At 49.1% G+C, this 26,444-nt stretch overlaps 2 protein-coding genes across 3 annotated transcripts in view; both read left to right on the top strand.

Moving 5' to 3' along the window:
• The window catches only part of dgkzb (diacylglycerol kinase, zeta b), a 21,631-nt gene extending 5,873 nt beyond the window's left edge, over window positions 1–15,758 (top strand). Inside the window, exons 4-33 of the mRNA XM_082538634.1 lie at window positions 1–39; window positions 117–173; window positions 249–317; window positions 704–775; window positions 910–1,026; window positions 1,094–1,168; window positions 1,307–1,408; window positions 1,586–1,668; window positions 3,133–3,193; window positions 3,275–3,388; window positions 4,179–4,319; window positions 4,403–4,481; window positions 6,267–6,322; window positions 6,403–6,465; window positions 6,788–6,861; window positions 6,987–7,098; window positions 7,230–7,429; window positions 7,696–7,796; window positions 8,070–8,161; window positions 8,845–8,914; window positions 8,988–9,028; window positions 9,253–9,443; window positions 9,689–9,775; window positions 10,550–10,618; window positions 11,886–11,920; window positions 12,087–12,130; window positions 12,235–12,355; window positions 12,982–13,018; window positions 13,106–13,205; window positions 14,820–15,758. The exon at window positions 1–39 is cut by the window's left edge and continues 39 nt beyond it. Of these exons, the coding sequence (XP_082394760.1) occupies window positions 1–39; window positions 117–173; window positions 249–317; window positions 704–775; window positions 910–1,026; window positions 1,094–1,168; window positions 1,307–1,408; window positions 1,586–1,668; window positions 3,133–3,193; window positions 3,275–3,388; window positions 4,179–4,319; window positions 4,403–4,481; window positions 6,267–6,322; window positions 6,403–6,465; window positions 6,788–6,861; window positions 6,987–7,098; window positions 7,230–7,429; window positions 7,696–7,796; window positions 8,070–8,161; window positions 8,845–8,914; window positions 8,988–9,028; window positions 9,253–9,443; window positions 9,689–9,775; window positions 10,550–10,618; window positions 11,886–11,920; window positions 12,087–12,130; window positions 12,235–12,355; window positions 12,982–13,018; window positions 13,106–13,205; window positions 14,820–14,936 (2,619 nt within the window). The 3' untranslated portion in view covers window positions 14,937–15,758. The remainder of the gene's footprint in view (window positions 40–116; window positions 174–248; window positions 318–703; window positions 776–909; window positions 1,027–1,093; window positions 1,169–1,306; window positions 1,409–1,585; window positions 1,669–3,132; window positions 3,194–3,274; window positions 3,389–4,178; window positions 4,320–4,402; window positions 4,482–6,266; window positions 6,323–6,402; window positions 6,466–6,787; window positions 6,862–6,986; window positions 7,099–7,229; window positions 7,430–7,695; window positions 7,797–8,069; window positions 8,162–8,844; window positions 8,915–8,987; window positions 9,029–9,252; window positions 9,444–9,688; window positions 9,776–10,549; window positions 10,619–11,885; window positions 11,921–12,086; window positions 12,131–12,234; window positions 12,356–12,981; window positions 13,019–13,105; window positions 13,206–14,819) is intronic.
• A 2,025-nt stretch (window positions 15,759–17,783) lies between these two features.
• Window positions 17,784–26,444, top strand: mdkb (midkine b). Of its 2 annotated transcripts, none has more exons than XM_082538680.1 (5): window positions 17,784–18,053; window positions 19,616–19,704; window positions 21,173–21,346; window positions 22,532–22,690; window positions 25,970–26,444. In XM_082538680.1, the coding sequence occupies exons 1-5, from the start codon at window positions 17,896–17,898 to the stop codon at window positions 25,987–25,989; spliced, it is 600 nt and encodes a 199-aa protein (XP_082394806.1). In that variant the 5' UTR covers window positions 17,784–17,895; the 3' UTR covers window positions 25,990–26,444. The 2 variants fall into 2 exon arrangements, with proteins under 2 accessions (XP_082394806.1, XP_082394807.1); XM_082538681.1 differs by having other exon boundaries at window positions 17,817–18,053; window positions 21,176–21,346.

The following is a 26,444-nucleotide window of genomic DNA, read 5'->3' as shown; positions in this document are numbered from 1 at the left end:
ATCTCGGTGCACACCGTGTGCTTGGAGCAGCTGGAGAAGGTAAAAGCCGAGGCGCCGCTTTGGATTTACGCCCTCGGGTGTTTCCTGTTTCCTCTCCTCACGTCTCCTGTGTTCAGATTAATTTCAGGTGCAAGCCGTCGTTCAGGGAACCCGGATGTCGAGCCGTGCGAGAGGTCAGTGAGAGCAGATTCTTTAAAGCCTGAATGCTGTGCAGAGACGAGTTCTGTTAACCAGCTGTTGTCTTTCAGTCCAACGTCGTCCGGCACCACTGGGTCCACCGGAGGCGCCAGGCGGGCAAGTGTCGACAGTGCGGGAAGGTGAGCGTCCGCTCGCCGTCGAACGGCTTTTATTGCTGTTTATGTTGAAAAACAAACAGAGCCGAGAAGATGATGACAAAACTGTTTATTTGAGCCTTCATTACGTTGGTGTTCCCCAAAACCGTCCAGCTGACCGGGTTGGAGTCTTTGCTGGGCCAATGCTGGCCCCCGGGCCTGATGTTTAATACCCCTGGTTTAAAAACAGCTTCTTATTTCAAACTGAGGTCAGAAGCTTTGGAGCTGACTCAAGTTTGAGGTAACAGAGGCAAAGAAACGAATAAATGATGGCTTATGAGAACGACGCAGCGTGAGCGATGAAGACGGCACACAGGAAGGAAACGCTGAAGACGAGATGCAGGTTAACCTGAGTCCTGTCTCACCCACAGGGCTTTCAGCAGAAGTTTGCCTTCCACAGCAAAGAGATCGTCGCCATCAGCTGCTCGTGGTGCAAACAGGCGGTGAGTGCTCGCTTTTGTTCGGGTTCAAAGTTCACTGAGAAAGGCCAACGAGCTAAACCGATCGTCCCGGCCCGACGCCGCGATCGTGCAGGTGCTGGATGACGCTCTCAGCTGACTTCCTGTTTGTGTTTCAGTATCACAACAAGGTGACCTGCTTCATGCTGCAGCAGATCGAGGAGTGCTGCTCTCTGGGCGCTCACGCCGCAGTCATCGTCCCGCCCACCTGGATCATCAGGGTCCGCAGGCCACAGGTACAAACACACACAAACACACGCGCGCGCACACACACACACGCTGATGTCTCTGTCCTGTCTGCAGTCGTCGCTGAAGTCCAGTAAGAAGAAGAAGAGGACGTCACTGAAGTCTAACAAGGCGAGCAAGAAGGGCGGAGAGGTGAGGAAGTGACGTCATCGTTGTTTTGATCCTGACAGCTGATTGGTTTAAGCTGTTAGAGGTCAGACTGAGAGCTCTGAGGGTCACGTCTGTTCACGGCGTTGGGGCTCATGCATTAACCTTTCTTTTGGTTCTCAGGTCCAAGATGGCCGCTGGAAGCCCTTCCTGGTGAAGCCCCTCCCCTCTCAGCTCATGAAGCCTCTGCTGGTGTTTGTGAACCCAAAGAGCGGTGGGAACCAGGTACGGTCATCCTCCAATCACTCACAGAAGTAGGAAAATGACCAGAATGCACTGCACGGCGAACCCGAAGCCCAAAAGGCAGACGCAGAGCGGCGCTGGGCGGTCATGTGACTCCTGTGTTTTGGATCGTTTCCTCCAGCTTCTCATCAAACACCTGTTTCTGTCTTCTCCTCTCAGGGAGCAAAGATCATCCAGTCCTTCATGTGGTACCTGAACCCGCGGCAGGTGTTCGACCTGACGAAGGGCGGGCCCAAAGAGGGGTGAGACTGCCCACTCGTATCCTGTGACCTCTGACCTCACCGCTTCAGTTAGACCGAGCAGATCGTGGGGCAATGAGGATGAACTTTGACATCGTAACGGTTTGGCATTGTAAACTCAGCTGCTGTGCTAACCTTTGACCTTTAGTGGTGGTGCATCATGTTCTGGGGAGACGCGACGACCTGAAAAAGGTCCAAAAGAGACACGCAGAGAGCACAGGTAGCTCAGTGGATAGGAGGGCGGAGCCTAAATCGAATGAAGCTTAACTGATGAAAACCTGTCATGTGATTCCAACACTTGGGTCTTCTGTCCTGTCGCCCTCCCCTCACGCCCAGCTGGTCGCAGCAGATGGCCCCTCCCTGAGCCTGCTGGAGGTTTCTTCCTGTTAAAAGGAGTTTTTCCTTCCCGCTGTCGCCGAGTGGGCCTGGACATGCACTGGCTTCAGCAGCGGAACACGTCTGGCACTGCGGGATTTGATTCCCTGCCGTTGTAGTGTGTTACTGATGGTGACCTTTGTTACTTTGGTCCCAGCTCTCTGCAGGTCATTCACCAGGTCCCCCCGTGTGGTTCTGGGATCTTTGCTCACCGTTCTCATGATCATTTTGACCCCACGGGATGAGATCTTGCGTGGAGCCCCAGATCGAGGGAGATTATCAGTGGTCTTGTATGTCTTCCATTTTCTGATGATTGCTCCCACAGTTGATTTTTTCACACCAAGCTGCTTGCCTATTGTAGATTCACTCTTCCCAGTCTGGTGCAGGTCTACAATACTTTTCCTGGTGTCCTTCGAAAGCTCTTTGGTCTTGGCCATGGCGGAGTTTGGAGTCTGACTGTTTGAGGCTGTGGACAGGTGTCTTTTATACAGATGATGAGTTCAAACAGGTGCCATTCATACAGGTAACGAGTGGGGGACAGAAAAGCTTCTTACAGAAGACGTTACAGGTCTGTGAGAGCCAGAGATTTTCCTTGTTTGAGGTGACCAAATACTTATTTTCCACCCTGATTTACGAATAAATTCTTTACAAATCCTACCATGTGGATTCATGGATTGTTTTTTCACATTCTGTCTCTCACAGTTGAAGTGTACCTCTGGTGCAAATTACTGACCTCTGTCATCATTTTAAGTGGGGGAACTTGCACAATCGGTGGCTGACTAAATACTTTTTTGCCCCACTGTAAAATGGACTGAGGCTGTCAGATAGATAGATCCAGCGCAGCACCTGCGATACCTACAGCGCGCTCTAATCGTGTCACCACCGCTTCACCCTGCACTCCCTCAGTGGCCTTAGATTTGTTGGCCTCTCTCCATCCGTTCAGTTCATTCTAAACTGAAAAGAAACTCTAACAACGCTTCAGCGTACGATTTTGTTCTTTGCTCTCATATGTGCAGTCTGCCTCCACCTTCCTCCCTCAGCTTCCTCCTCTGTCCTGCACTCACATTTTAAAATCTGTCGTGTTTCCTGCAGGCTGGAGCTGTACGCCAAAGTGCCCAACCTGCGGATCCTGGCCTGCGGGGGGGACGGCACCGTGAGTCACAGACGCTTTATTCCTCACCAGTATTTAACCAACAGATGATGGTTTGTCATCAGCGTGTCTGTGTGTGTGCAGGTGGGGTGGATCCTGTCTGTTTTGGATCAGCTGAAGCTCCGCCCTCAGCCTCCTGTGGCCATCCTGCCACTGGGGACTGGCAACGACCTGGCAAGGACTCTGAACTGGGGAGGAGTAAGTTAGTTCCACCACCACTTCTGATCATTTCCAGTTTGTTCTCATTCTTGGGCTCCAGAACAGCTTTGCATGGTTCACAGTCAGAATAATCTTTCTTTTCATGACACCGGGCCTCAGTGTAGCTGCTCCGTCTGAAGCACGCCACTTTAGCCCCTCCAGGCCCCTGAAATACGTCCTGTCTCCATCCTGTCATCCTGTTGGTCAGCCTCGGTTGTTTTTAAATGTGCTTTATAAATAAACTTGACTTGACTTGACTTGACTGTCACCCCCAACCGGCACACGGCTGCCCTGATCCTGGTTCTGCTGGAGGTTTCTTCCTGTTAGAAGGAAAGGGAGTTTTTCTTTCCCACTGTGGCCAAAGTGCTTGCTCACAGTCTGATTATTGGGGTGTTCTCTGTGCTTTACCTTACAATATAAGGCGCCTGCGATTTGTTGCAACATAAATAAAATTGAATTGAATATCATTTAAAGATGAACGTATGAGTACAGGTGTTATGGAAATTAGCTGTGGGGACCAACAGTTTTTAACATGGGACTGACTCACTGCTGCCTCTGCTGGGCGTCAGAAGAACTGCAGGTTGTTTTGTGAAGGTTCATAAAAATTCAGCTTAATCATAAAAGTGGAGAAGCTTCACTGCAGTTTAACGCTGAAGCACGTTCACTCAGAGGACTCGTGTAAGAAAATCGTCACGTGTGGATCATTGTGTGAACGCTGCTTCTTCTTCTGTGAAAATAGGAGCCAGCGTTGCTCCTTGTGTAACTCGTCCTCTTCCTCTTCTTCTCCCAGGGCTACACCGACGAACCGATAACGAAGATCCTCTCGCACGTGGAGGACGGCAACATCGTGCAGCTGGACCGATGGAACCTGAACGTGGAGGCAAACCCAGAGGCGCGGCCCGAGGACCGGGACGAACACCAGACAGACAAGGTGAGTTTAACGCCCACCTGCGAGAGCCGACGCCCACCCGAGGAGGATCTGACGGTCCGTTTCATTCTGCTGCTTCCTTTCAGCTCCCCATCGACGTCTTCAACAACTACTTCAGTCTGGGCTTCGACGCTCACGTCACGCTGGGCTTCCATGAATCCAGAGGTCAGTACGCTCACAGGCGCGTCCTGAAATCCACCATCATGTCTTTGATAGTTGAGCTGTCCCCTCCCCCTGACAGCGTGTCCACGGCTGGTTTAATAAAAGATGCACGATGACTGTGCCACAGTTTGCATCCGTACTTTAAAATGGTTCTAGCACCAAACCTGTTCCCACACGCTGAAGAACAAACAAAAACGGGGACAGGGCGCCCCCTTGTGGAGCATGACTCTCTAACAGGATTATTACTGATGTAAAGAGACTCCGGCATGACGCCGCTCCACGTTTGTAGGTTAACAAGTTATGAAGAGCGAGTGTGGCTGTGGCGTCCTCCGCTCCTCTGTGGGGCATTCAAATAACACAGATAATAAGTTAATGGAGCCCTGCGACAGACTGGCGACCTGTCCAGGGTGTACCCCGCCTCTCGCCCTATGACAGCTGGGATAGGCTCCAGCGCCCCCCGTGACCCTGAAAAGGATAAGCGGAAGCGAATGGATGGATGGATGGAATAAGTTAATGGCTAAAATGCCAAAGCAGTAAAGAAGCCGGTCCTGCTGGGTGTCTCTTCCTGCTAAAAGGACCTTCTTCTGCAAAGTGTGGAAGCAGGACGGGACAAGAACCCGGGCCGATGAGGTCGAAGGTTTTACCCTCTGTCAGGCTGGACATCTCAAAGGTCAGGGGTCAATAAAGTCAGAAATACAGAACTCATTCCCGTTTCTTCTGGGTCGGGATCGAATCGCTCGGATCGATGTTCAGCACACGAGCTGGCTCTGTACTCGAGTACTCTGCAGGCTCTTCTTCGTGGGCGGCTTTTACAGCGGGACGTTCATGTGTTGACTGAGGGCCCAAAGCAGAGACTGCCAGCTTTGATTCAAAGTCTGTGCAGACAGACGCGTTACCGCGAAGACGTCTTACGACTTTGTGTCTGAGACTGGGAATATAGAAACGAGATGACCACAAAGACAAATGAGGAAGTGAAAACTGCTTAACGACATCTCACCAACCAGCCGTCAAAGATCCCTCATACTGATCTTTGATTGGCTGATAGTCTTCCAAGCACCGGTCGCTCGCCGTCAGCCTGTGACCCAGCGTGTAGAATGAGTTTGACCTGAGAGTACGCAGCTCTGCGATGGGCCGTTTAATCACCTTTCGAACCGGCGGTGACACACAGGAAACTGCCACAGGTGTGGCAGGTCCACAGGTGTGGCATTCAGGGTGGCAGCTCGAATCCTCCTCTGATCAGAGTGACTCAGCTGGGAGTAAAATCCCACTCCTCCAACAGACGGGAATGTTGGATTTAAAACCTCCTGTAACCTTTGACCTCTCGTGTTGTTTATCAGCTTTGTAGCAGAGCTGAGTTACAGCGCTGTCTTTACCATTGCTGTACTTTCACTGGTTAGAAATGTAACTTCCTGTTTCTTCACAGGAAGTCAGCAGCCTGTCAGGGGGCTCTGTACTCTGGGTGACGCTCACTCCCCCTACAGGCTAGAGAACAGCGGTGCACGGAGCCAGTTTCACACCTGTGAGCTGGTACCTGTGTCTCTACACAATAAAAGGCTTTCACTAGTTTCCAGGCCTACTCAGAACATCTGGACTCATCAGCAGTATTTTTCCTGCACCTTTAATCTTCTTCCAGGACCATAAAACATCCGCTAACAGCTGTTTATGTCTCATGTGATCATTAAAAATCTGACCAGAATCAAATCCTGTGAAATGAGTCCAGCTGTGTGGTTTGGGGGGGGGGGTCGGTGCTGTGGGGTCTGTTTCAAACTGTTGCTTTGATCTTTTCAGAGGCGAACCCCGAGAAGTTTAACAGCCGCTTCAGGAATAAGATGTTCTACGCAGGGGTGAGTGTGTCCTCGTGCGGCTGCTGTGCTGGTCGTTCACACGTAAACATGTTTCTAATGTGCGTGCGTGTGTGTTTCAGACGGCCTTCTCAGACTTTCTGAGCGGGAGCTCCAAAGACCTCGCCAAGCACATCAGAGTGGTGGTGAGTCGGGCTGAAAAGCTTAAACACACGTGTGACTGAGCGTCGTTACAGGTGAGCGAGCTCGTTACGGCCGATGACAACCAGTCAGTGCCTGTGATGCACCGCAGCATGAATGCATGGACTGTGGATAAAGATGGCTGTAGCCGCACTAACACCACCCGCTGGGATGTGGCGTTTGAATCTTGAGTTTCTGGGTTTTTTGGAGCGACACGTGATGACATTTGAACGAGAGAGTTTCTCAAGCCTCTGCAGCTCACGGCTGTGGCAGGAAGCACGCGGAGCAGCGCGCTCCTTTATAAATCCTCGTTTCCTTCCTCCTCAGTGTGACGGGACGGACCTCACAGCCAAAGTCCAGGACCTGAAGCTGCAGTGTCTGCTCTTCCTCAACATCCCCAGGTACGTCTTCAGCCTGGTAACAAACATCTTCCACATGCACACCGTCTCCCTCGGTGGAACCCAGCCAGTAGATAAACTGGAAATGCTGTGTACGAGTACGCGCTTGGTTTGTCTACCTGCTGCAGGTACTGTGCTGGCACCACGCCGTGGGGCAACCCCAGCGAACATCAGGACTTTGAGCCTCAGCGGCATGACGACGGCTGCATCGAGGTCATCGGCTTCACCATGACGTCTCTGGTGAGCGTGCAGCCGCAGACGGCGTAACCTACAAACACCACATCAGACCACACCGCGCCCCGTCACAGACATACGTTTACTGATGTAAACGCTCGTTTGGTCCAGTTAAATCTTTGCTCGTTTGTCTGCAGGCCACCCTCCAGGTGGGCGGTCATGGCGAACGCCTCCACCAGTGTAAGGAAGTGACCCTCACCACCTTTAAGTCCATCCCCATGCAGGTGGACGGCGAGCCCTGCAAGCTGGCACCGTCCGTCATTCACATCAGTCTGCGCAACCAGGCCAACATGGTGCAGAAGGCCAAGAGGAGGATCTCCATGCCCCATCTCAATGAGTACGTCTGGTGTGCGCACTGACCGACCTTTCATTGGTCGCTCAGTAGATTCCTTTGCTCTCATTGGCAGTCGCAGTAACAGGAAGTACTGAGCAGACTGTCATAGCTGCTATTAGCGATGGAGTCCACAGGGCTCGCTTCAGCCCACTTCTATTTACGCTGTAGATAAATACCATCACGCGTATGCAGATGATGCAAGCGGCTTAAATGAATCAGATGATCTCAGTTCGTGTTCAGTGACTGAATGATGGCGTGCTTGTGTGCAGTCAGCAGCCCGTTCCAGAGAAGCTCCAGATCAGGGTGAACCGGATCAGCATGGCGGCGTACGAGGCCCTGCATTATGACAAAGATCAGCTGAAGGAGGCGTGTAAGTGTGAAGGACTGGTTATCTGCAAAGTAGCAGCAGTGCTTCCAGTCAAATGCATGTTTAACTGTGTTTACTGTGTTTGGGGCACGTTGGTTTCATCGGACTGGGAACCTGCTGGTTCAGTCCTCAAACCAGTTACTGTTGATGGTCTTTAAAGTGCCTCAGTGAAAGAGACAGACTGTTTCCACTATCACGAGTCACTTGTTGTTATTTCAAAGCAGAAACCAAGCACATGCTGCACGTTTCTCACTTTGACCTTTATGTTTCCTGGAGCTTTGCCGCTGGGAGTCATCACCGTCCCCGGAGACAGCGATCTGGAGACCTGCCGCCTGCACATCGACCGTCTGCAGGACAACCTGGAGCAGGTACAGCGTTGTGGGCAGGAGGAGTAATCATTAATCTACTGATTCATATTTAAAAGACTGCAGAATGACACAGATACCTGGCAGCTTTTATATGAGAATATAAGAGCTGACGTGAGCCGACCGACTTAATTGTGACGTGTTGGCAATTTAAAAATGAGACGACCTTTAGCGCTCAGACTGCGATCGTTGGGACAGGTTACCTGTCACCTGTGAAATCACCTCACCATCCACAGGCTGGGGGGTTTAGTCGACCTCTACGTGCAACTGTTTGCCAAAAGCAAAAAAACTGCAGATCCTTCCTCCACCGTACTTCACCGTCGGGCTGCTCTGAGAGGGTGAAACTTGTCACGGCGTGACACATCAGACACTGATAGCGAGGAGCATCAGGGCGCGGTGTAAGGGGAAGTGGCTGACTGTGTTGTTTGTAATAAACCTCAGCTGTGACCCAACACCAACCGAGAAAAGCTGCACAGACGAACAGCAGCTCGCCGTCCTGCAGCACGAGTGTGCCATCGGTCAGGAGAGGCGGGGCTCTCGGTACGAAGAGTCTGATGGAGGCTCTCACTGTTATTTGATTACATTTGGACAGTTTCCCTCTGCTCCTCCCGTGAAATGTAAAAGTGAGTCTGTGGTGTCGGCTCTGTGCGGCGGTGCCTTTCACGCTTCTCTTTCTGCTCCTCCAGGACGGCGAGGCGATGAAAGGCGAGAGTCTGTCCTCACACAAGCTCTCCATGAAGTGGTGCTTCCTCGACTGTAAGTCCAAGCCGACCTCCTCCGTTCGCACACAGACCCCGACCTGCCCAAACGTGCTCTCTTTGTCTTTCAGGCACGACGGCGGATCGTTTCTACAGGATCGACCGGGCTCAGGTAGGAACGCAGCAGAGAAGCACCTTTACTGTGGCGAGGTGGAGTCGCACATCCATGCTTTTCTATGTCTGAGTGCGTCCACGGATGATGGATGCAGACGGGAATCGAACCGCCGGCCTTCAGATTAGCAGACTGCACCTGCTGATTGGTGCAGCTTTCTTTCTTCTGGCAGTGATGATGGATGAGCTGCAGCCAGGTGTGTCCTGATGTGTCATTTGTTTCAGGAGCACCTGAACTACGTGACGGAGATCTCTCAGGAGGAGCTCTACATCCTGGACCCGGAGCTGGTCTCCAAGGAGACGGTGGGCACCTCCCCCAGCATGCCCGACCTGGTGGACTCGGAGGAGCACCAAGACCAGCAGTTCGCCTTCCCCTGCTCGCCGCCCTCCCCCACCTCCCCTACCTCGTCACACAGGTGAGAGAAGATGTGATCTACGGGGACCGAACAGTTTGTGTGTTTACCTTAACTCGCTGCTGCCTCTGCTGGATGTCAGAGGAACTGCAGGTTTTCGCCCTGAAATAAGCTCCTGGTGTTTGAAGTGCCGTTTCCATGGAGCTGCTCGTCCCTCTGCTCCCCGCTGGGACGCTGCCGCCACTCGAATCACGATCAGAAATCAATCATGGGGGGCAGGAATAAAAACAGCGCTGTGTTTGTTTCAGATCCCGAGATCAGAGGAAGAGGATCTCCAGCGACAGCTCCGTGGTCGATGCTTTGACTCAGAGCGCCTCTAAGACCGCCCTCTGCAGGTAGCAACACGCACTCGCACACCTGCTGCTGGAGGAAGTGTTCAGATCCTGTAGAGTCAGCTGATACTCGGGTCCGCTCAGTGAAATCTGTTTGATATCTGTAAACACAAATAACAGGAATGAGCAGTTTAAATGTGAATACTTCGTTCCATGAGAGCGCCCCCTGCTGGCTCGACCACTGCGCTGTCTGCTTTTTTTCACGGCACAGTGGTCCCACGCCTGCATTAATAACAGACTGTATATAAACGATGGACGCCGCCTGCAGTCTAAGTGACGTCCAGGAGGGGGCGACTCCTCTGGTCTGTGAGATAACGATCGCTGATCTTTGACTCAGTAATTTTGGTCCCGTCAGAGCCGAATAGGAGCAGGGGAGGGTTCAGGGCGGGGCTTGAGCCTGCAGTGTCCCTCGGACCTACGTCCATCTTTTATTAAGAGTCTACTAACATTAATACATCAAATTTGTACGTTTTAAATTGGCACTTTGAACATTTTATCCCCATGAAGGCTTTGATGCTGCAGTTTGTGGTAGACTCATGTGCCCACATCGTTCTCGTCAGACTGGCTGAAAGAAGCTTCGTGTTTCCTTCACTCCTTCGTTGAGGTTGATGCTTTGTTAAGTCGTACAAAGTTCCTGTATTAAACCCAACACCAGTCCAGATGTGCCATGTGACCGGCGTGTGAATGCGCCCTCGTGTCCACATGCCGGTGCTGTTTGTTTTCCATGTGCTGCCGCTGACTCACCTGTCACCTGTCCATGTTGTCTGTGATCTAAAGGCGAGGAGCAAAGATTATCAATGTGCATCGCTCCAACACAGCCGCGGCTGATTTCAGACCCGTCATTAGGTACGACTCCACCTGCTTCCTGTCTGCTGTTTCTCTGAAGCTCCTCATCATCCACACACACACACACACACACACACACACACACACACACACACAGACACACACACACACACACACACACACACACACAGACACACACACACACAGACACACACACACACACACAGACACACACACACACACACACACACACACAGACACACACACACACAGACACACAGACACACAGACACACACACACAGACACACACACACACACACACACACACACACACAGACACACAGACACACACACACAGACACACACACACACACACCGACACACACACACACACACACACACACACACACAGACACAGACACACAGACACACACACACACACACACACACAGACACACACACACACACACACACACAGACACACACACACAGACACACACACACACACACACACACACAGACACACACACACACACACACACAGACACACACACACACACACACAGACACACAGACACAGACACACACACACACACACACACACACACACACAGACACACACAGACACACAGACACACACACACAGACACACAGACACACACACACACACAGACACACACACACAGACACACACACACACACACACACACACACACACCTGCCAACATTTCAGCTTCACAGCTTTTTTTGTGCCTGGTTTGTGATGTCATGGTGATGTCAGGTTGTTAGCCAATAAGAACAGCCCAGCCTCCTCCTCTTTAACGCTAATGAGAGCCATAATTTACATAATGAGTGACATCAGCGCCCCCTCCTGGACATTCATCATAATATCAGAAGCCATGTCCATCTTTATTATACAGTCTGTGGCCTGAGGTGCTTTGGCGTCTGTTTGTGCAGCTCTCTGATTGGCTGTGGCTCTGCAGAATAAAAACACGCAGCTTAACTGCAAGACACCGCAGGTGCTCAGAACGCTCGCTGTAATGCAAGACCATAACGAGAGCGTCCCTGCTGCACAGACTCAGACCTGGCTGACACACAGTGACAGATTAGCTGTGCGTGTGCAGCGGTTTGATCCCAGGAGGACACGCACAGACGTGCAGGCGTGACACCCCTCATGATGTCTCGGTGCGAGAAGAAACTGTTCACGAGGCGGGCGGCTTTCAAAGCCCCCGATTGTCCCGATCACCCTGCACCTCAGATTTAAGCTCCTCCCTCTGTCACATGACAATCTGATGACCTCCTATCTGTGTCTTCTCTCACCGACAGACCTCCTGCTGCTACCTCACACGACCCTGAAAAAGGTAAAAACCCTCCTCCTCCTCAGTTCTGCTGTTGAACACTGTGAGTCTTCAGCGTCAGTTCCAGCATTTGTCCAGCAGAGGGAGCTGACAGGCTGTGTTCTGGACTCTGCTGCGTGAATTTAAAGTGAAAACAAGTGTAACCTTGTGTCTGTTTCCTGCTCTTCAGATGCAGAGCTGATCAGCTGCATCAAGAAGGAAAACCTGGACCGGGTGAGTGTGGACGTATTGATTGTTACGAGTATTGATTTCTGATTGAGGAAAGCGGTTTACTGAGCATGTGCACTTTGGAACAAATCGCTGTATTTGTTGTGCAGCTCCGAGAGCTCCACCAACAGGGGGCGGACCTCCTGCTGCAAGACGGAGACGGCTGCACGCTGCTGCATCACGCCGTGGAGGCCGGCTGCAAAGACATCGTCAAGTACCTCGTTGACAGCGGTGAGCGAATCGTTTGTATATAAAGGCTAAACGTTAAGAAACCTGATTCTGATGACTGAGTGTGCAAAGACGGCTGAGGCTGCTGTGGTATTTCCACTCTGCTCCTCCTTTATTACACTCGGCTCGTCCTCGGGACGAGTTCTTCGACTCCTCAGATAACGGTCAGGAGAGAGCTGCCATACCTGATCCGTGATCTAGAGAAACGCTCGCGTTTTAGGGCGTTTCTGGAGGTTCTCATCAGAAACTAGAAGCAAAGTACGAACTAGAAAGTTTCAGTCACTGAAGTAAGAATCTAAACTTGTGTAGTTGGACCTTGTCATCTCCGAGCTCGTCACCCTGAGACGCCTCACTCTCACGTCCTGCCCGTTGCTGTAGCTCTCGTATGTGAGCCCTGAGCTGCTCCTCTTCGTCCCCAGCAGCAGGTGATCGTGCACACAGGTGTAGCTTCTTTGTGGGGTCAAATCAGGTCGTACGAACGTGGAAACAGGGAACGAGGAGTCGATCCACTTCGACTGTCCAGTCACAAACTCGAGCTGCTCCTCGTAGCATCACGTGCTGTCGCCGCCACATTAAAGCGCTCTGATGTTCGTCTGTGATGATGACTCTGTTTGTCTCGCTGCTTTCAGTGCCCACGTCCCACCTGGATGTCACCGAGAAAGAGACGTGAGTCAGCTTCTCCTCCATTCGATTCCTCTCCTGCTGGACGAGGCTCGGCGCCTTCATGTGCGTTTTCGTTCTTGTTTCTTTCAGAGGGGAGACGGCGCTCCATAAAGCCGCCACTTCCTGTCAGAGGAGCATCTGTAAATACCTGGTGGAGGCCGGAGCGTCGCTCATGAAGACAGACCTACAGGTAAAGCAGGAGATACTTCGTGTCCATGCTTCCATAGAGATTGAAAATGTGACGTCATTCACAGGTAAAACCGCAAAGGATTCTGGGAACTCGTGGCAAGAGGTACTAGCCCACGCAGGCTTTCAATTGAAATCAGTCACACAGCGATAAAAAGAAACACAAAATGGCAGGAAGCTGTTGCATTATTAACTGCAATAGCCGGTTTTATTTTGAAAAATGTGTGATCTGGTTTCCTGCCCTCCTCGCCTGCTCTAGTTAATAGCAGGTCGAGCGTGTTAGGAGTGTGGCGTTCCTTTCCTGCGCTGGAAGCATGAAGACACTTAAAGTCCCACTCCAGGTGTTTCACCCACTCAGACCCCACAGCAGCATCTGTTATAAACCCTGCTGGAGGGCGGCGAGGAGCGAGTGGAACTCTGACAATCTGGACAATCGAAGCTTTTGAAGACGCTCCGTTGCCAGAGTGTAACGGGAAAAACAACAAAGCTTTTAAAATGTACTTTGCATCCGTACAAAAGCAGAACGTTATCTGGTGACGCAGGTACAGCAGGCGGCGCAGCGCCTCCTGCTGGCTGAGTGAGCAACAGCGCGGCTCGGGGTGAAGCTGCATTATGTTTGCAGCGGCGCCCTGAGCTTAGAGATGACAGCCGGGCCTTCGCCATCCGTGCACGGTGTGTGTGTGTGTGTGTGTGTGTTTAGAGTTCAGGTTTCTGCTTGTGAATGAGGCCCAGTGTCTGAAGCTGAACATCAGCTGTGCCAGAGCGGAGCAGGAGCTTAATAAGAGACGAATCAACATGAAGCAGCGCATGCGTCTGCAAATCACGATGTGGCATCCCAGCTGCTGCTCTGCGCTGGTTGGTTCCTCCGTGCGCTCCGTTTTGTGCTCGTGGACACAAAGAATGTGAGTTGGTGTGATCGGTCGAGCTTCCCGCTGCACGAAGCCGTTTGCGTGTCGTTCTCAGGCGCAGTGACGGCCACCGGCCGGAGCACAGCCACCGCGCTCTAAATGGATCTCCAGCAGTATTTGACCCACTTCTATAAAGTGATTAATGTTGTGTGTCACTGAGAAACGAATCGCCGCGGGATCCCCCGGCCTCGCTCCGGCGCATACAAAAGGCCACGGCTCACCGTCGCCATGGTGAAGCCAGTGGTAACAGGAAGCAGCCCATAATCTGAGTTTCTCTTTGTCTTCTCCTCTCCAGAGGAGGAAAAGAGTTCATGTGTTATTTAGTGTCTAGATGCACCGAGCAGCTCGGAGCCTTCGCTCCTTCTGCTCTGCAGTTCGTCTGACGTCCAGCAGAGGCAGCGTGTTTGCAGCCCGATACACAAACTGTTCTCCAGAAATCATTTCCTCCTGCATTACGCCCGTTTTCATCACTCACCTGGATTAGAGGCGTGGCCTCTTTGACTGACAGGTGGACGGTGACCCAGGCGGCTGTAGTCTGCTCGGCTGAATCGCATCATGTGACCACTGATGTCCGCTGTGAGGTCACACTGAGAGTTTGATGAGTGAAATTTGAGGGTTTTATTTGCAGCTTATTGAAAGGTGACCGTGGAGGTAACGGAGCTGACGGTGGAGCCCGTCGGCTTTCTTAAAGCTCTGCTCGTCTCTTTCAGGGGGAGACTCCCAGGCAGCGCGCCGCCAACGCCAACGACCTGGAGCTGGCTGATTATCTGAAGAGCTGCCAGCATTACCAGATGATCCAGCGAGAGGACCAGGAGACGACCGTGTGACCTCCCGAACACCTCGCTCCTCCCGCCCTCCTTCGTATTTATCTGCGTCCTCTGCAGAGAGGCGCCGGGTCTCGGCGTAGACGGCAGCGTCGTGCTTCTTGTCTGCTGTGCGGGGGCAGGGCGAGTTATTGTTGTGTTTTTGTCCAAACGCCTGAAAATCCTCCAAAGTACCCAACGTAACAGCGTAAACGCGCCTGGACACTAAAACAAAGTCAAACTAGTTTCCTCTTCAGGCCACAAAGACTCTCAGATCTGGCTCAAACTGCATTTTGAATACGTCTTTATCGACTGAACATTAGCGCTCTGACCTCCGCGTGAAGACGTGCGACGGCGAACAGTGGCGGCTTTCATCCATCTGCAGCTGAACGCTTTCGCCGCATCACAGAAAAGCTGCAAGCGTGTCTTCTTTAAGCTTCTAGTGACCTTTTGGATGTATTTGTTTACTGGACAGAAATAAGTGTTTGGATATTTAACTTAGGCTCACTCAGCTTATTTATGAAGTCTTTGTAGAGATGTAACGGATTTTGTTTGTGATCAAACTGAACTTTAGAGATTTTAGTCACATACGAGCGTATTTCTTGTAACTTGTCACCTGACTGTAAAGCGCGATGCTTCCTGTGATGTGTGTAAATAGCTGAGACGCCCGGTAGACTGGTCAGTGTTGGAAACGTTAAGCTGAAGCTCTGCCAAAGCAGTCACGCCGTAGGATTAATAATCACCTTTAGATAGCAGGCAGGGTGACATGATGCTGTATGATATTCAACTAATAACTGTTTGGTTTGATCATTTCTGAGTGACCTGCAATAAAGCATGTCAGCAACACTCTCCACGCCCATTTATTCCCATAAATAATCATTGGTTTGTTCATGTTTATGTTACTTCGTCCCTAAGAGGACCAGAAGTCTCGAGTAACAACAACAAAAACACAATCTCACGCTTTGTGCTGCATCCAGTGGGCGTCTGTTTCCTGTCAGCACTCACCTGTGGTTTTTAACCCCGCCTCCTCCTCAGGTGTCAGGCTGTCCCGTCACTGAAGAAAACACCACCTGTGTCAGCTTACCTGAGCCCGCAAGAACCAGAGCGCTGTCCCCAAAACCTGGGATGGGCTGAAGTCACTGCAGGTCTCACTGATAATGTGAAGTTTATTAAAAACATGATAATATTTTGAAGATACAGAACAAAGACACAACTTTTAAAAAGCCATTTGACAAAAATAAAACATAAGAAAGAGAAAAACCAACATGACAAAGAAAAAAATGCAACACAACAAACTGAGACGTTCAGCAGATCCAGACTTTGTCAGCACAGCCGGAAACGTCGACCTGCTCCCGGCACCAGGAACAGGAAACATGACGCAAGCTGGGCTGTTAACAGTAATTCAGCCGCTTCTTGAGCGGCGTTTGCAGCCTGAGGTTGGTGCTTCTGCCTCACCTGAGAGCCGTTAGCACCCAAACAGGAAAGGCCCTTCCATCAGCGTCCATCGTGGATCCTCTTTTATTTTCAGCGTGTGTGTTCCCCTCCGCATCAGCTGTCAGAAATGCTCAATGCTCTATCAGGTTCTGCAGATGACGCCTGAAGGTGGCGCTGCACTCTGTCGGCCTCACGGAGGCCTGTAAAGCATTTCTGCTGGTTTTAAAACTCGATCATTGCGTTATTAGGTCGTTACTGATGAACAGCTCCTCGCTCTTTTTGTGCTTTAGTCTAACATCTGACCAAATCAGTTCAATAAGAAAAACAACACCAAAGCACCGAGATTTTGCTTTAGTGAAACCTTTTGTGTTTTTACATAAAGAGAAATCTTCAGAAACCTGGACGTCATAAAGCGTCTGACACTTCGATTAGTGACACTCGTGTTTTACACACAGACCCATAATCACCGTTCACGCAGATGAAATAAAGTCTGTTTCACGACTGTTAGAAGTGAAAGAGAACAGCAGAGAAACCCACTGACACTAAACTCTCGTGGAGTCCTGAGGGCGGAGGAGGACCTGACGGAGCACAGGTTTCGTCTCCAGCTGCAGTTGTTGTGCCAAAAAGTGATTTCCAATGTTTTTGTGTATTTTTTATGTGTAATATCTTTACGTATGTTGGTAAACGGACAAAGAGCTTTTATACAGAATAAAATTATCTTCATAACGCTGTGTTATTGTACTGACAGTGTAACCAATCCGCTCCTTTATCCCCACTTAAAATGTTTTTACTGAACTGTCGTAATGTCGCTTCTGTCCTCTTGGTCAGCTTACTCTGACAAAAGACGTTTTTAATGTTAATGAGATTTGTTTTAACGGCATAAATAAAGGTTCTATAAAAGTCGCTGCCAAAAACTGATCGCAGCTTCTACACGGATGTTGTTTGTGGCTCCAGATGACTTTATGTCATCCATAAGCGATGCATTTGACATGTTTCACATGTTATAGCCCAACAAGTTACTTATAGCAGTTTGATACGAGCAATCAGTTTTTGGCGCACCGTAACAGGGGCTTCCACGCGTGACTGAGCCATCAGCGCGCCTCGGCTCGGCTTTCACTCTGCTGCCCCTCAGAAGGGCTGAACATCTGGCAGCTCGTGCACAGTTAGCGCGAGCTTACACGTTTCCTTTGTTGTGCTACAGTCAGAGGCAACACCACGGTTACTGTTACCACACAGAACAAAGACGCGCGCCACCATCAGGCTGTGGAACATGTTGCCATGTTCACTCTGACCCAAGAAGTTTCAAATCGTCATGTTTTTAAAAAGTATCCCATTACTTTTGTAGTTAGATTCCTTCTTGCTGCTGGCAACACGAACAGTTTCTCTTTGTTTTTTAAGAAGAGTTGCCTCGTGCCCTTTCACCCACACCGAGTGTTTCCTAGAAGCCGTTCCACCTGAAACTCACCTGAAAGTCACCTGACACGCGTCTGTGGGCTGACGCGCACTCCACTCCGCAAACATTCACGCACACATTCTGCATTTCATGTAAATGAGCGGAGCTTGTTTTGTTCCTGGAGACTGGATTAAAGTGTGTGATGTCACCGTGCGCGTGCGCGTGCACGCGAGGGGTTGTTCGGGAGCTGCAGCTGAAGCAGCGACAGAAAGCGAGACTGCACCGCGCGACCGGCCGCTCCTCTCCAGCCCGAAGTAAGTGTTTGTGCCCATACTTCTGTTTTCACACTTTAGGTTATTCTGCTGCTGCGGCTCATCGGCGACGCGCTTGTTTGCTTGTTTGTTTAGCTTCAGTTTAATCTTGTTGTTTGTTTACTCTTGAATGTGAAGGAAGGAAAGGCAGCAAGGGATTAAGGAAGGAGCCGAAACAAAGACATGAGACAGAAACGGGAGCGAAGGAATCAGAAGAAAGACAGGAAGCGGAACGAAAGCTCGTTTTACTCAAAGCTTTACGTTTTTGACTCGTCTGGAGCGTCTCTCTCCAAGTCACCTGTGTGCGCTCTGATTGGCTGCGGGCAGGTGAGGGGTTCGTGCGCGCGGCCTCCGGTCGGCCTCCGGATGCCAGAATGAACCCCGAGATCCAGGAGGAAGTTCTCCTGATGTCGCCCCTGCTCCTGAACCAGAGGGAGCATCCCACTGCTTTTCTTTGTTTTCTGATGCAAATACGTTTCCATTCAGGGCGGGGGGCGGAGGGGGCTCCTCGGGGGTGGCACAGAATCTGTGTTAGGCTTTAGAGAAATGAAACCAGGCTAGAAGAGGCTTTGTTTTGGGCCAATGAATCAGTATTCTTTTGAGGGGAACTCTAAAGAGCTCATTCAGACGCTGCTCGGTCGCCCCCTCCCTCCCCCTCCTCCTCCTCTTCATTGATGGGGGGCAGACTGGAGACCTGCTGAGAGCCGGTTCTCTCCTCATAAAAGGCCGCAGGAGGAGCGAGAGGAGCAGGATTTGCTGTGCCAGCTGACATGTGAAAGAGGACCATTGCTTTAATGGAGGCTGAAAGAGGAGTCTGTCATCTCGCAGCACAATGACAGCAGCGAGGGAGAGCAGGGCCTTCTGGGTAATTGACTCTCTCTCTTTGGAGGCTGCTCTCCATTTGTCCCCCGAGCCGACGGCTGCTGTTGCTGTGTGATGATCGCTGCCGTCAAACACCAAAGGAACGTGCTAATCCTGCAGCACACCACAGATACGTGCAAAACAACAGCCGAGTGTGTGTGTGTGCGCTGACAGCAGCTTCTGCATACATTAGCCCACTTTCATAATCCCACTGCTGCTGCTCTCACTACAATAGCCAGATTACTGGGCTGAGGCGCTGTGATACGGGAGGAGGTGAAAAGATTTGGTTTGGTCTGAATGTTTGAACCATCTGGCTCGATGACCCGCGTCCAGGCTGCAGATCAGCACACACACCACAACTCAACTCACATTCCTGTTTCAGCACAGACAGAAGTCCTGCTTTTCCAGCTCTTTGTATTTTGGCTGTGGATTCGTGTCTCTGTGATTCTGTGTTTGTGTTTCTGCGTAGTTGCTCTCGTGCTTCTTTGTGGCTTCGCTGTAGCCTTTCCGTGTCTCTGTCTCGCCGCGTGGCTCTTACTCGATCGGCTGCAAACATTAGAAACAAATGGAAGGTGTGGTTGTTCGTGGCAGCGCGTCCAGGCCTCTGGCTGCAGGGTGTCCACCTCGTTCTCACTGCTTGTGTTTGACTGACGTTGTATTGTGATGAATAATGTGTAAGTGTGAGTGTGTTTTTGTTTCTGCAGAATGCGAAGTTTGTTCTCAGTGACGCTGCTGCTGCTCCTGGCCCTGACGCTCACCGCTGAGGCCAGCAAAAGAGCCAAACATCACAAAGGTGTGGCTGTCCTTCATGTTCTGTCACCACACCGGGAAAGTCAAGTTTCTCTTCTTCTTCTTTTGTTAAAAAAAGTGCATTCCCAGGAATGCCTGTCACCACAGCAGGCATGCACTCAAGTAAAGCATTAAAGGTTAACGAGCATGAAAAACAAGTTTTTCCTGTCGGAAAACATCCAAAAAACGCTCTTACCAGTTTTCATCTTTAAATTCCAGACTAACTCAGGCAAAGCTTTCCCTTCTGCTTTAGTAATGATCTTTGTGTAAATGACTGGAATATAGTGACTGTGAAGCATTCAGTCCAGAGAGCTGCTGGAGACTAAAGAGGAAAAAGTTTCACGAAATGGACAAAAACACAATAAGACGTGTTTCAGGTGCAGCTGAGCTCGGCTGTCAACAGATTTGTTTTTCTCAGCGTCTCATGCTGATGTACAGGAGCTCTCCCCATACGGAAAAGAAATAGTAAAAACTTATATGTGATTACTCATGAAAGTGGCCACTTTCTCATTACTTTCATACATTGTTTTAGGAAGTATCCAAAACATACAAGTTTCATTATATAATTTTTCAAGGGATCTTATATCTGGTTTCACTCTTGTATGCTTTTCATACAAGTTTCACACAAGACAGATACAAACTTTATAAGATTCATATATATCTTTTCCATATGGGTAAGCTCTCACTCTATTTAAATATGACATTTGATGACCTCGCTGCACTTTAATGACAGTATAAAGCCGTGGTTTGACCACCACTGGGATAGTTTCTGGGTTTTTCCAAGACTAGCTGCACAGGCAGCGGGCTGGAATACAACAGGAAACAAAAATCTGTTTGAGATCATAAAGCGATGCAAATGCAACGACCTGCAGAAGCTCACGTTAACATCCAGCTGAAGCAGACAGTGATGTTGTTGCTGTGAGCGGAGTCGTTTTCATCACAGCAACGATGTGCAAACGTGTCTGAGCGGGCCGTGGCGGTTTGGAGACAGGTTTCCTCCCACCAGGTGACCTGACCTGTGCAGAGGGTGAGAGTGTTGCAGGTTCATCCTCTGGGCAACTATTTGCTCACTGCAGCTATTTGCAATCAGTTGATGACGGTGCAATCACAGATCATTCCTCGTCACAAGTCCTAGTTTTATTCCAGTGTGACTGAGCTATAAAATCCCTCCTCACCTCACGCTGTCAGCACAAAACAAACATCAAAGAAAGAAACACTCTTCAGATTCAACAGAAACGTCTTTTAAGAGGCAGAAAAGCTAAATTTATCAGAGTGTTCAGTTATCCAGGTGGAATTAAACCACAAGTACAAACCTGTTCTTCTCTTTAGCTGAAACAAAGCAAAATGTTCTGCATGAAAACATTTTATGAGGCCACAAAACGTGAAACAGAAAAATGGCCTCCGGTGTGTTTAAACCATGTTGTGTCAGCGTGTTTGAGCCGCTGCAGGTGTCTGACCGACTCTCTGCTCAGCAGGCAGGCATGACAAGTCCCGGACGACCTCCGAGTGCTCCCCTGCAGAGACTCGGTACGGGAAGTGCATACCTGAACACGGAGACTGCGGGGACGGTGTGAGAGATGCCACCTGCAAAGATCGCACCGACAAGATTCCCTGCAAGATCCCCTGCAACTGGAAGAAGGACATCAGTAAGACTCCACACAGCTGACACCACACAGGGCAGAGCTCCTCCGGATGGTCACAGGGTGGAGCTCAAGACACAAACTCTAACATCTACACATTTACACTCGGGGTTCGCTGCCCTATTAAACGCTCTGAATTTATCTCCAGGACATGATTTCTCCTCTAAAAGACAAAAAGCTCCAATAATGCATTTTATTGTCTTTGATTTAAAACAGTCAAACTACTCTTTCAAGGATGTTTGATATAAAGGAAGGTTGGAGATTGGCCTGTAATTAGCTAAGACTGCTGGGTCTAGAGATGCTTTTTGAGTAAAGGTGTAACTACAGCCAGCTTGAAGGCCTGTGGTACATAGCTGATTATTAGAGATAGGTTGATCATATTTAAGATCGAAGCATTAATTTTAAATTAGTTTTGTAAGAATGGGGCCTAAAAGACACGTTGATGGTTTGGAGGAAGTAATTATTGAAGTTAACTCAGTATTCTTAAACTTAGTTACAGCGCTTTCAGAAAGACGTCTACTGTGATCAAGTCTACTCCCCACTGCTGTGTAATCAATTATTGTAAATGTAAATGTTATCAGGAAATGATCAGACAGGAGAGTGGGTGGGTTCTGACAACACCCCCGAATGACTTGGGGGTGTTGATTCATTTAAAACAACACAATCATCCTGCTGCAACCAGGTTTCTGTCAGGCAGAGTAAATTGATCTGTTGATCAATTATTAAGTCATGTACTAACAGAGACTTGGAGGAGAGAGACCTAATATTTAATAATCCACATTTCACAGTTTCACTCTTCGGTGCAGAGGTGGATCTTTCGTGCTTCTCCAAAAATATTTCATATTTCTTACTAAAATCACTGAATGACCCTGTGAAGCCATGAAATAACCACCAGGAAACTCAAATGTTTCAAAACGGGTGTTTATTGAAAGAAAAGATTCAATCTCATTTTGAATAAATGAGCTGTAATTGTATTATTTTTTCTACATTTGGCATTTTTGTGACTTTATTCAGGTTTTATAGAATAAAAGAAAAATCCCACTGATGATTCAGAGAAGTCAAAAAGTCATGTAAATGTGCCAATCAATGAAAAATGAATCAATTTAAATGAAGCTGGCAGCGATGCGTCTGGGAGGCAGAGGGGGGAACGTGCGGCGGCTTTGTGGGTTCAAAGTTCAAATCTTCTTTCAGGTGACTGCAAGTACAAGTTTGGGCCGTGGGGAAACTGCGACGCCACCACCAACACCAAGACCCGATCAGGGACGCTGAAGCGAGCGCTGTTCAACGCCGAGTGCCAGGCCACCGTCAAGGTGTCCAAACCCTGCTCCCCCAAAGTGAAGAAGGTCAAAGGTGAGAGTCCTCAGTAACCTTTAACAGTCACTGCAACAGACGACGACACGATCAAGTCACGTGTAGCTTCTGATGATGCTTTCGTAGCAATACTGTGCAGCACCGTCGTGATAAAAATAAAAAAGCCACGATGAGCTCAGACGCCACCAACATCGAGAAAATGGAGGAGGAGCTTAATGATGCCGTTGGTGTGCAGTCAGAGGCGGATCCTTCACTCTTATACAGAGACGAAAGGTTTTAGAAAGGATTTCAGGCGAGTAAAGCAAAGAGAACATTTGACTTTGTGTTTGTAAAGCAGCCACAAGATGCCAAAAATCGCTGTTTCTGCAAACCTGATCAGAATCTCTGAGCGTTTACAAAAACTACACTGAAGTTCTGAAGGAGGCAGGGCTAAAGGCCAGGTGAAGGTGGCTCACCTGGTTCAGCTGGAAACTCACGTGCACAAGGCTGCAGTTTCCACGTTATACTGTCAGATAAAGACTCAACAATAATACTCTGAAAACCAGCAGGAGACAAAAAAGTTTATCTAAAAAAGGAGTTTTTCCTTCCCACTGTCCTACTTGCTCATAGGAGGTCGTATGATTGTTGGGTTTTTCTGTGTGTATTATAGTAGCGTCTACCTTACAATACAAAGCACCTTAAGGTGACTGTTGATGTCATTTGGCGCTAAATACAGGGGGTCAGTGTTGACATTGTGGAGGACTATAAATACCTTGGAGTACACATTGACAATAAACTGGACTGGGCTAAAAACACCACAGCACTTTACAGGAAGGGCCAGAGTCGTCTCTATTTTTTGAGGCGACTGAGGTCCTTCAACATCTGCCAGAAAATGCTGAGGATTTTCTATGAGTCTGTGGTGGCCAGTGCGATCCTCTATGCTGTTGCATGCTGGGGGAGCAGGCTGAGGGTCGCAGATGCCAACAGACTTAATAAACTGATCCGTAAGGCCAGCAATGTTGTGGGGATGGAGCTGGACTCCCTCAAGGTGGGGTCGGAGAGGCGGATGCTGTCCAAGATAAAGACAATGTTGGATAACACCTCCCACCCACTCCATGACATGTTGGTCAGTCACAGGAGCTCGTTCAGTGAGAGACTGAGATTACCCATGATGCACCACTGAACGACACAGGAAATCATTCCTGCCTGTGGCCATCTCCCTGTACAACGCATCCACTTAACACACTGTTTGCTGCTACAGCTACACATGTTTCTTTTCCAAATATTTATTTATAAGTGACTTATGTATGTATGTATGTATGTATATATATGTATATATTGTACTATTCTTAGTTAGCGTATTGTCTGTCTTGTCTTAATGTTGGTTTAAAATGGAGCACTGTAACAAAAAATAATTTCCCCCAGGGATCAATAAAGTATTCTGATTCTGATTCTGATTCTGATAAATACAGTGGGGCAAAAAAGTATTTAGCCAGCCACCGATTGTGCAAGTTCCCCCACCTAAAATGATGACAGAGGTCAGTAATTTGCACCAGAGGTACACTTCAACTGTGAGAGACAGAATGTGAAAAAAAAATCCATGAATCCACATGGTAGGATTTGTAAAGAATTTATTGGTAAATCAGGGTGGAAAATAAGTATTTGGTCAATAACAAAAATACAACTCAATACTTTGTAACATAACCTTTGTTGGCAATAACAGAGGTCAAACGTTTACTATAGGTCTTTACCAGGTTTGCACACACAGTAGCTGGTATTTTGGCCCATTCCTCCATGCAGATCTTCTCGAGAGCAGTGATGTTTTGGGGCTGTCGCCGAGCAACACGGACTTTCAACTCCCGCCACAGATTTTCTATGGGGTTGAGGTCTGGAGACTGGCTAGGCCACTCCAGGACTTTCAAATGCTTCTTACGGAGCCACTCCTTTGTTGCCCGGGCGGTGTGTTTTGGATCATTGTCATGTTGGAAGACCCAGCCTCGTTTCATCTTCAAAGTTCTCACTGATGGAAGGAGGTTTTGGCTCAAAATCTCACGATACATGGCCCCATTCATTCTGTCCTTAACACGGATCAGTCGTCCTGTCCCCTTGGCAGAAAAACAGCCCCATAGCATGATGTTTCCACCCCCATGCTTCACAGTAGGTATGGTGTTCTTGGGATGCAACTCAGTATTCTTCTTCCTCCAAACACGACGAGTTGAGTTTATACCAAAAAGTTCTACTTTGGTTTCATCTGACCACATGACATTCTCCCAATCCTCTGCTGTATCATCCATGTGCTCTCTGGCAAACTTCAGACGGGCCTGGACATGCACTGGCTTCAGCAGCGGAACACGTCTGGCACTGCGGGATTTGATTCCCTGCCGTTGTAGTGTGTTACTGATGGTGACCTTTGTTACTTTGGTCCCAGCTCTCTGCAGGTCATTCACCAGGTCCCCCCGTGTGGTTCTGGGATCTTTGCTCACCGTTCTCATGATCATTTTGACCCCACGGGATGAGATCTTGCGTGGAGCCCCAGATCGAGGGAGATTATCAGTGGTCTTGTATGTCTTCCATTTTCTGATGATTGCTCCCACAGTTGATTTTTTCACACCAAGCTGCTTGCCTATTGTAGATTCACTCTTCCCAGTCTGGTGCAGGTCTACAATACTTTTCCTGGTGTCCTTCGAAAGCTCTTTGGTCTTGGCCATGGCGGAGTTTGGAGTCTGACTGTTTGAGGCTGTGGACAGGTGTCTTTTATACAGATGATGAGTTCAAACAGGTGCCATTCATACAGGTAACGAGTGGGGGTCAGAAAAGCTTCTTACAGAAGACGTTACAGGTCTGTGAGAGCCAGAGATTTTCCTTGTTTGAGGTGACCAAATACTCATTTTCCACCCTGATTTACCAATAAATTCTTTACAAATCCTACCATGTGGATTCATGGATTTTTTTTTTTCACATTCTGTCTCTCACAGTTGAAGTGTACCTCTGGTGCAAATTACTGACCTCTGTCATCATTTTAAGTGGGGGAACTTGCACAATCGGTGGCTGACTAAATACTTTTTTGCCCCACTGTAAAGTTGAATTGAATTAAAAACCTGTTTCTTACTCGTGCTCCAAGCATCTGAGCTCTGAGCCATAACGCCGTCTCCCAGAGATCTGATTGGTCAGTAGGTGTTGCTAACCTGAAGCATTAGCTGCTGAGGCCGGTCGGCAGCACCTTCAGATTCAGACCTGATGATAAAACCTGATCTTCCTCGCCTCCACCAGAGCAAACGTGCGGGATTCATCATGGGGAACGATGTTGTAACATGAATGTCTGATGCTTTGCTTCCTCAGGCGAGAAGAAGTCCAACTGAAGGATGTACCGCGACAGAAGACGGCGGCGTTTCGTCCTCTTCCTCAACGATCGTCTTCCCTCCTTTGAATACACAAAATGAGAGACTCCTCCAAAACACACCGACCGCCTCTCCTTGCTTTTGATTCTTGTTTTTCTGGTTTCTGATTTGATGTTTTTCTGGATTAAAGCTTTTCCGACACTGTCCCGCTAGATGATGAGAATAATCCTCGTAGCTGATAGTTTGTTAACCATTACACTGAGATAGTCCTAAAGCTTGTACAGTAGCCACCTGTGAATTCAGACTAAACTGGACGCTGGTCCTCACGGGATCGTCACGAGTTTGTTTGTAGGCGAGTTTAGTTTTAAAGAATCTGAGAAAATCCTCTATGAAATCTATTTTTTAAACTATAGATTATTGTTGCTGCAGGATGAAACTGTACAAATAAGCAAAATAAAGACTGTACATTGCTTTGG

Source organism: Aulonocara stuartgranti (genome assembly GCF_965226115.1).
Source record: "Aulonocara stuartgranti genome assembly, chromosome: 7".
NCBI lineage: Eukaryota > Metazoa > Chordata > Actinopteri > Cichliformes > Cichlidae > Aulonocara > Aulonocara stuartgranti.
The sequence above is the reverse complement of the archived record's forward strand: the minus strand, read 5'-3'. Positions and strand labels throughout refer to the sequence as shown.

Bases quoted from the DNA above. Each gene is read 5' to 3' on its own strand.
- mdkb (XM_082538680.1), top strand. From the start codon at position 17,896: ATGAGCGGAGCTTGTTTTGTTCCTGGAGACTGGATTAAAGTGTGTGAT. The intron at 18,054-19,615 runs GTAAGTGTTTGT...TTGTTTCTGCAG, and splicing joins CCGCTCCTCTCCAGCCCGAA to AATGCGAAGTTTGTTCTCAG. The intron at 19,705-21,172 runs GTGTGGCTGTCC...CTCTCTGCTCAG, and splicing joins AAGAGCCAAACATCACAAAG to CAGGCAGGCATGACAAGTCC.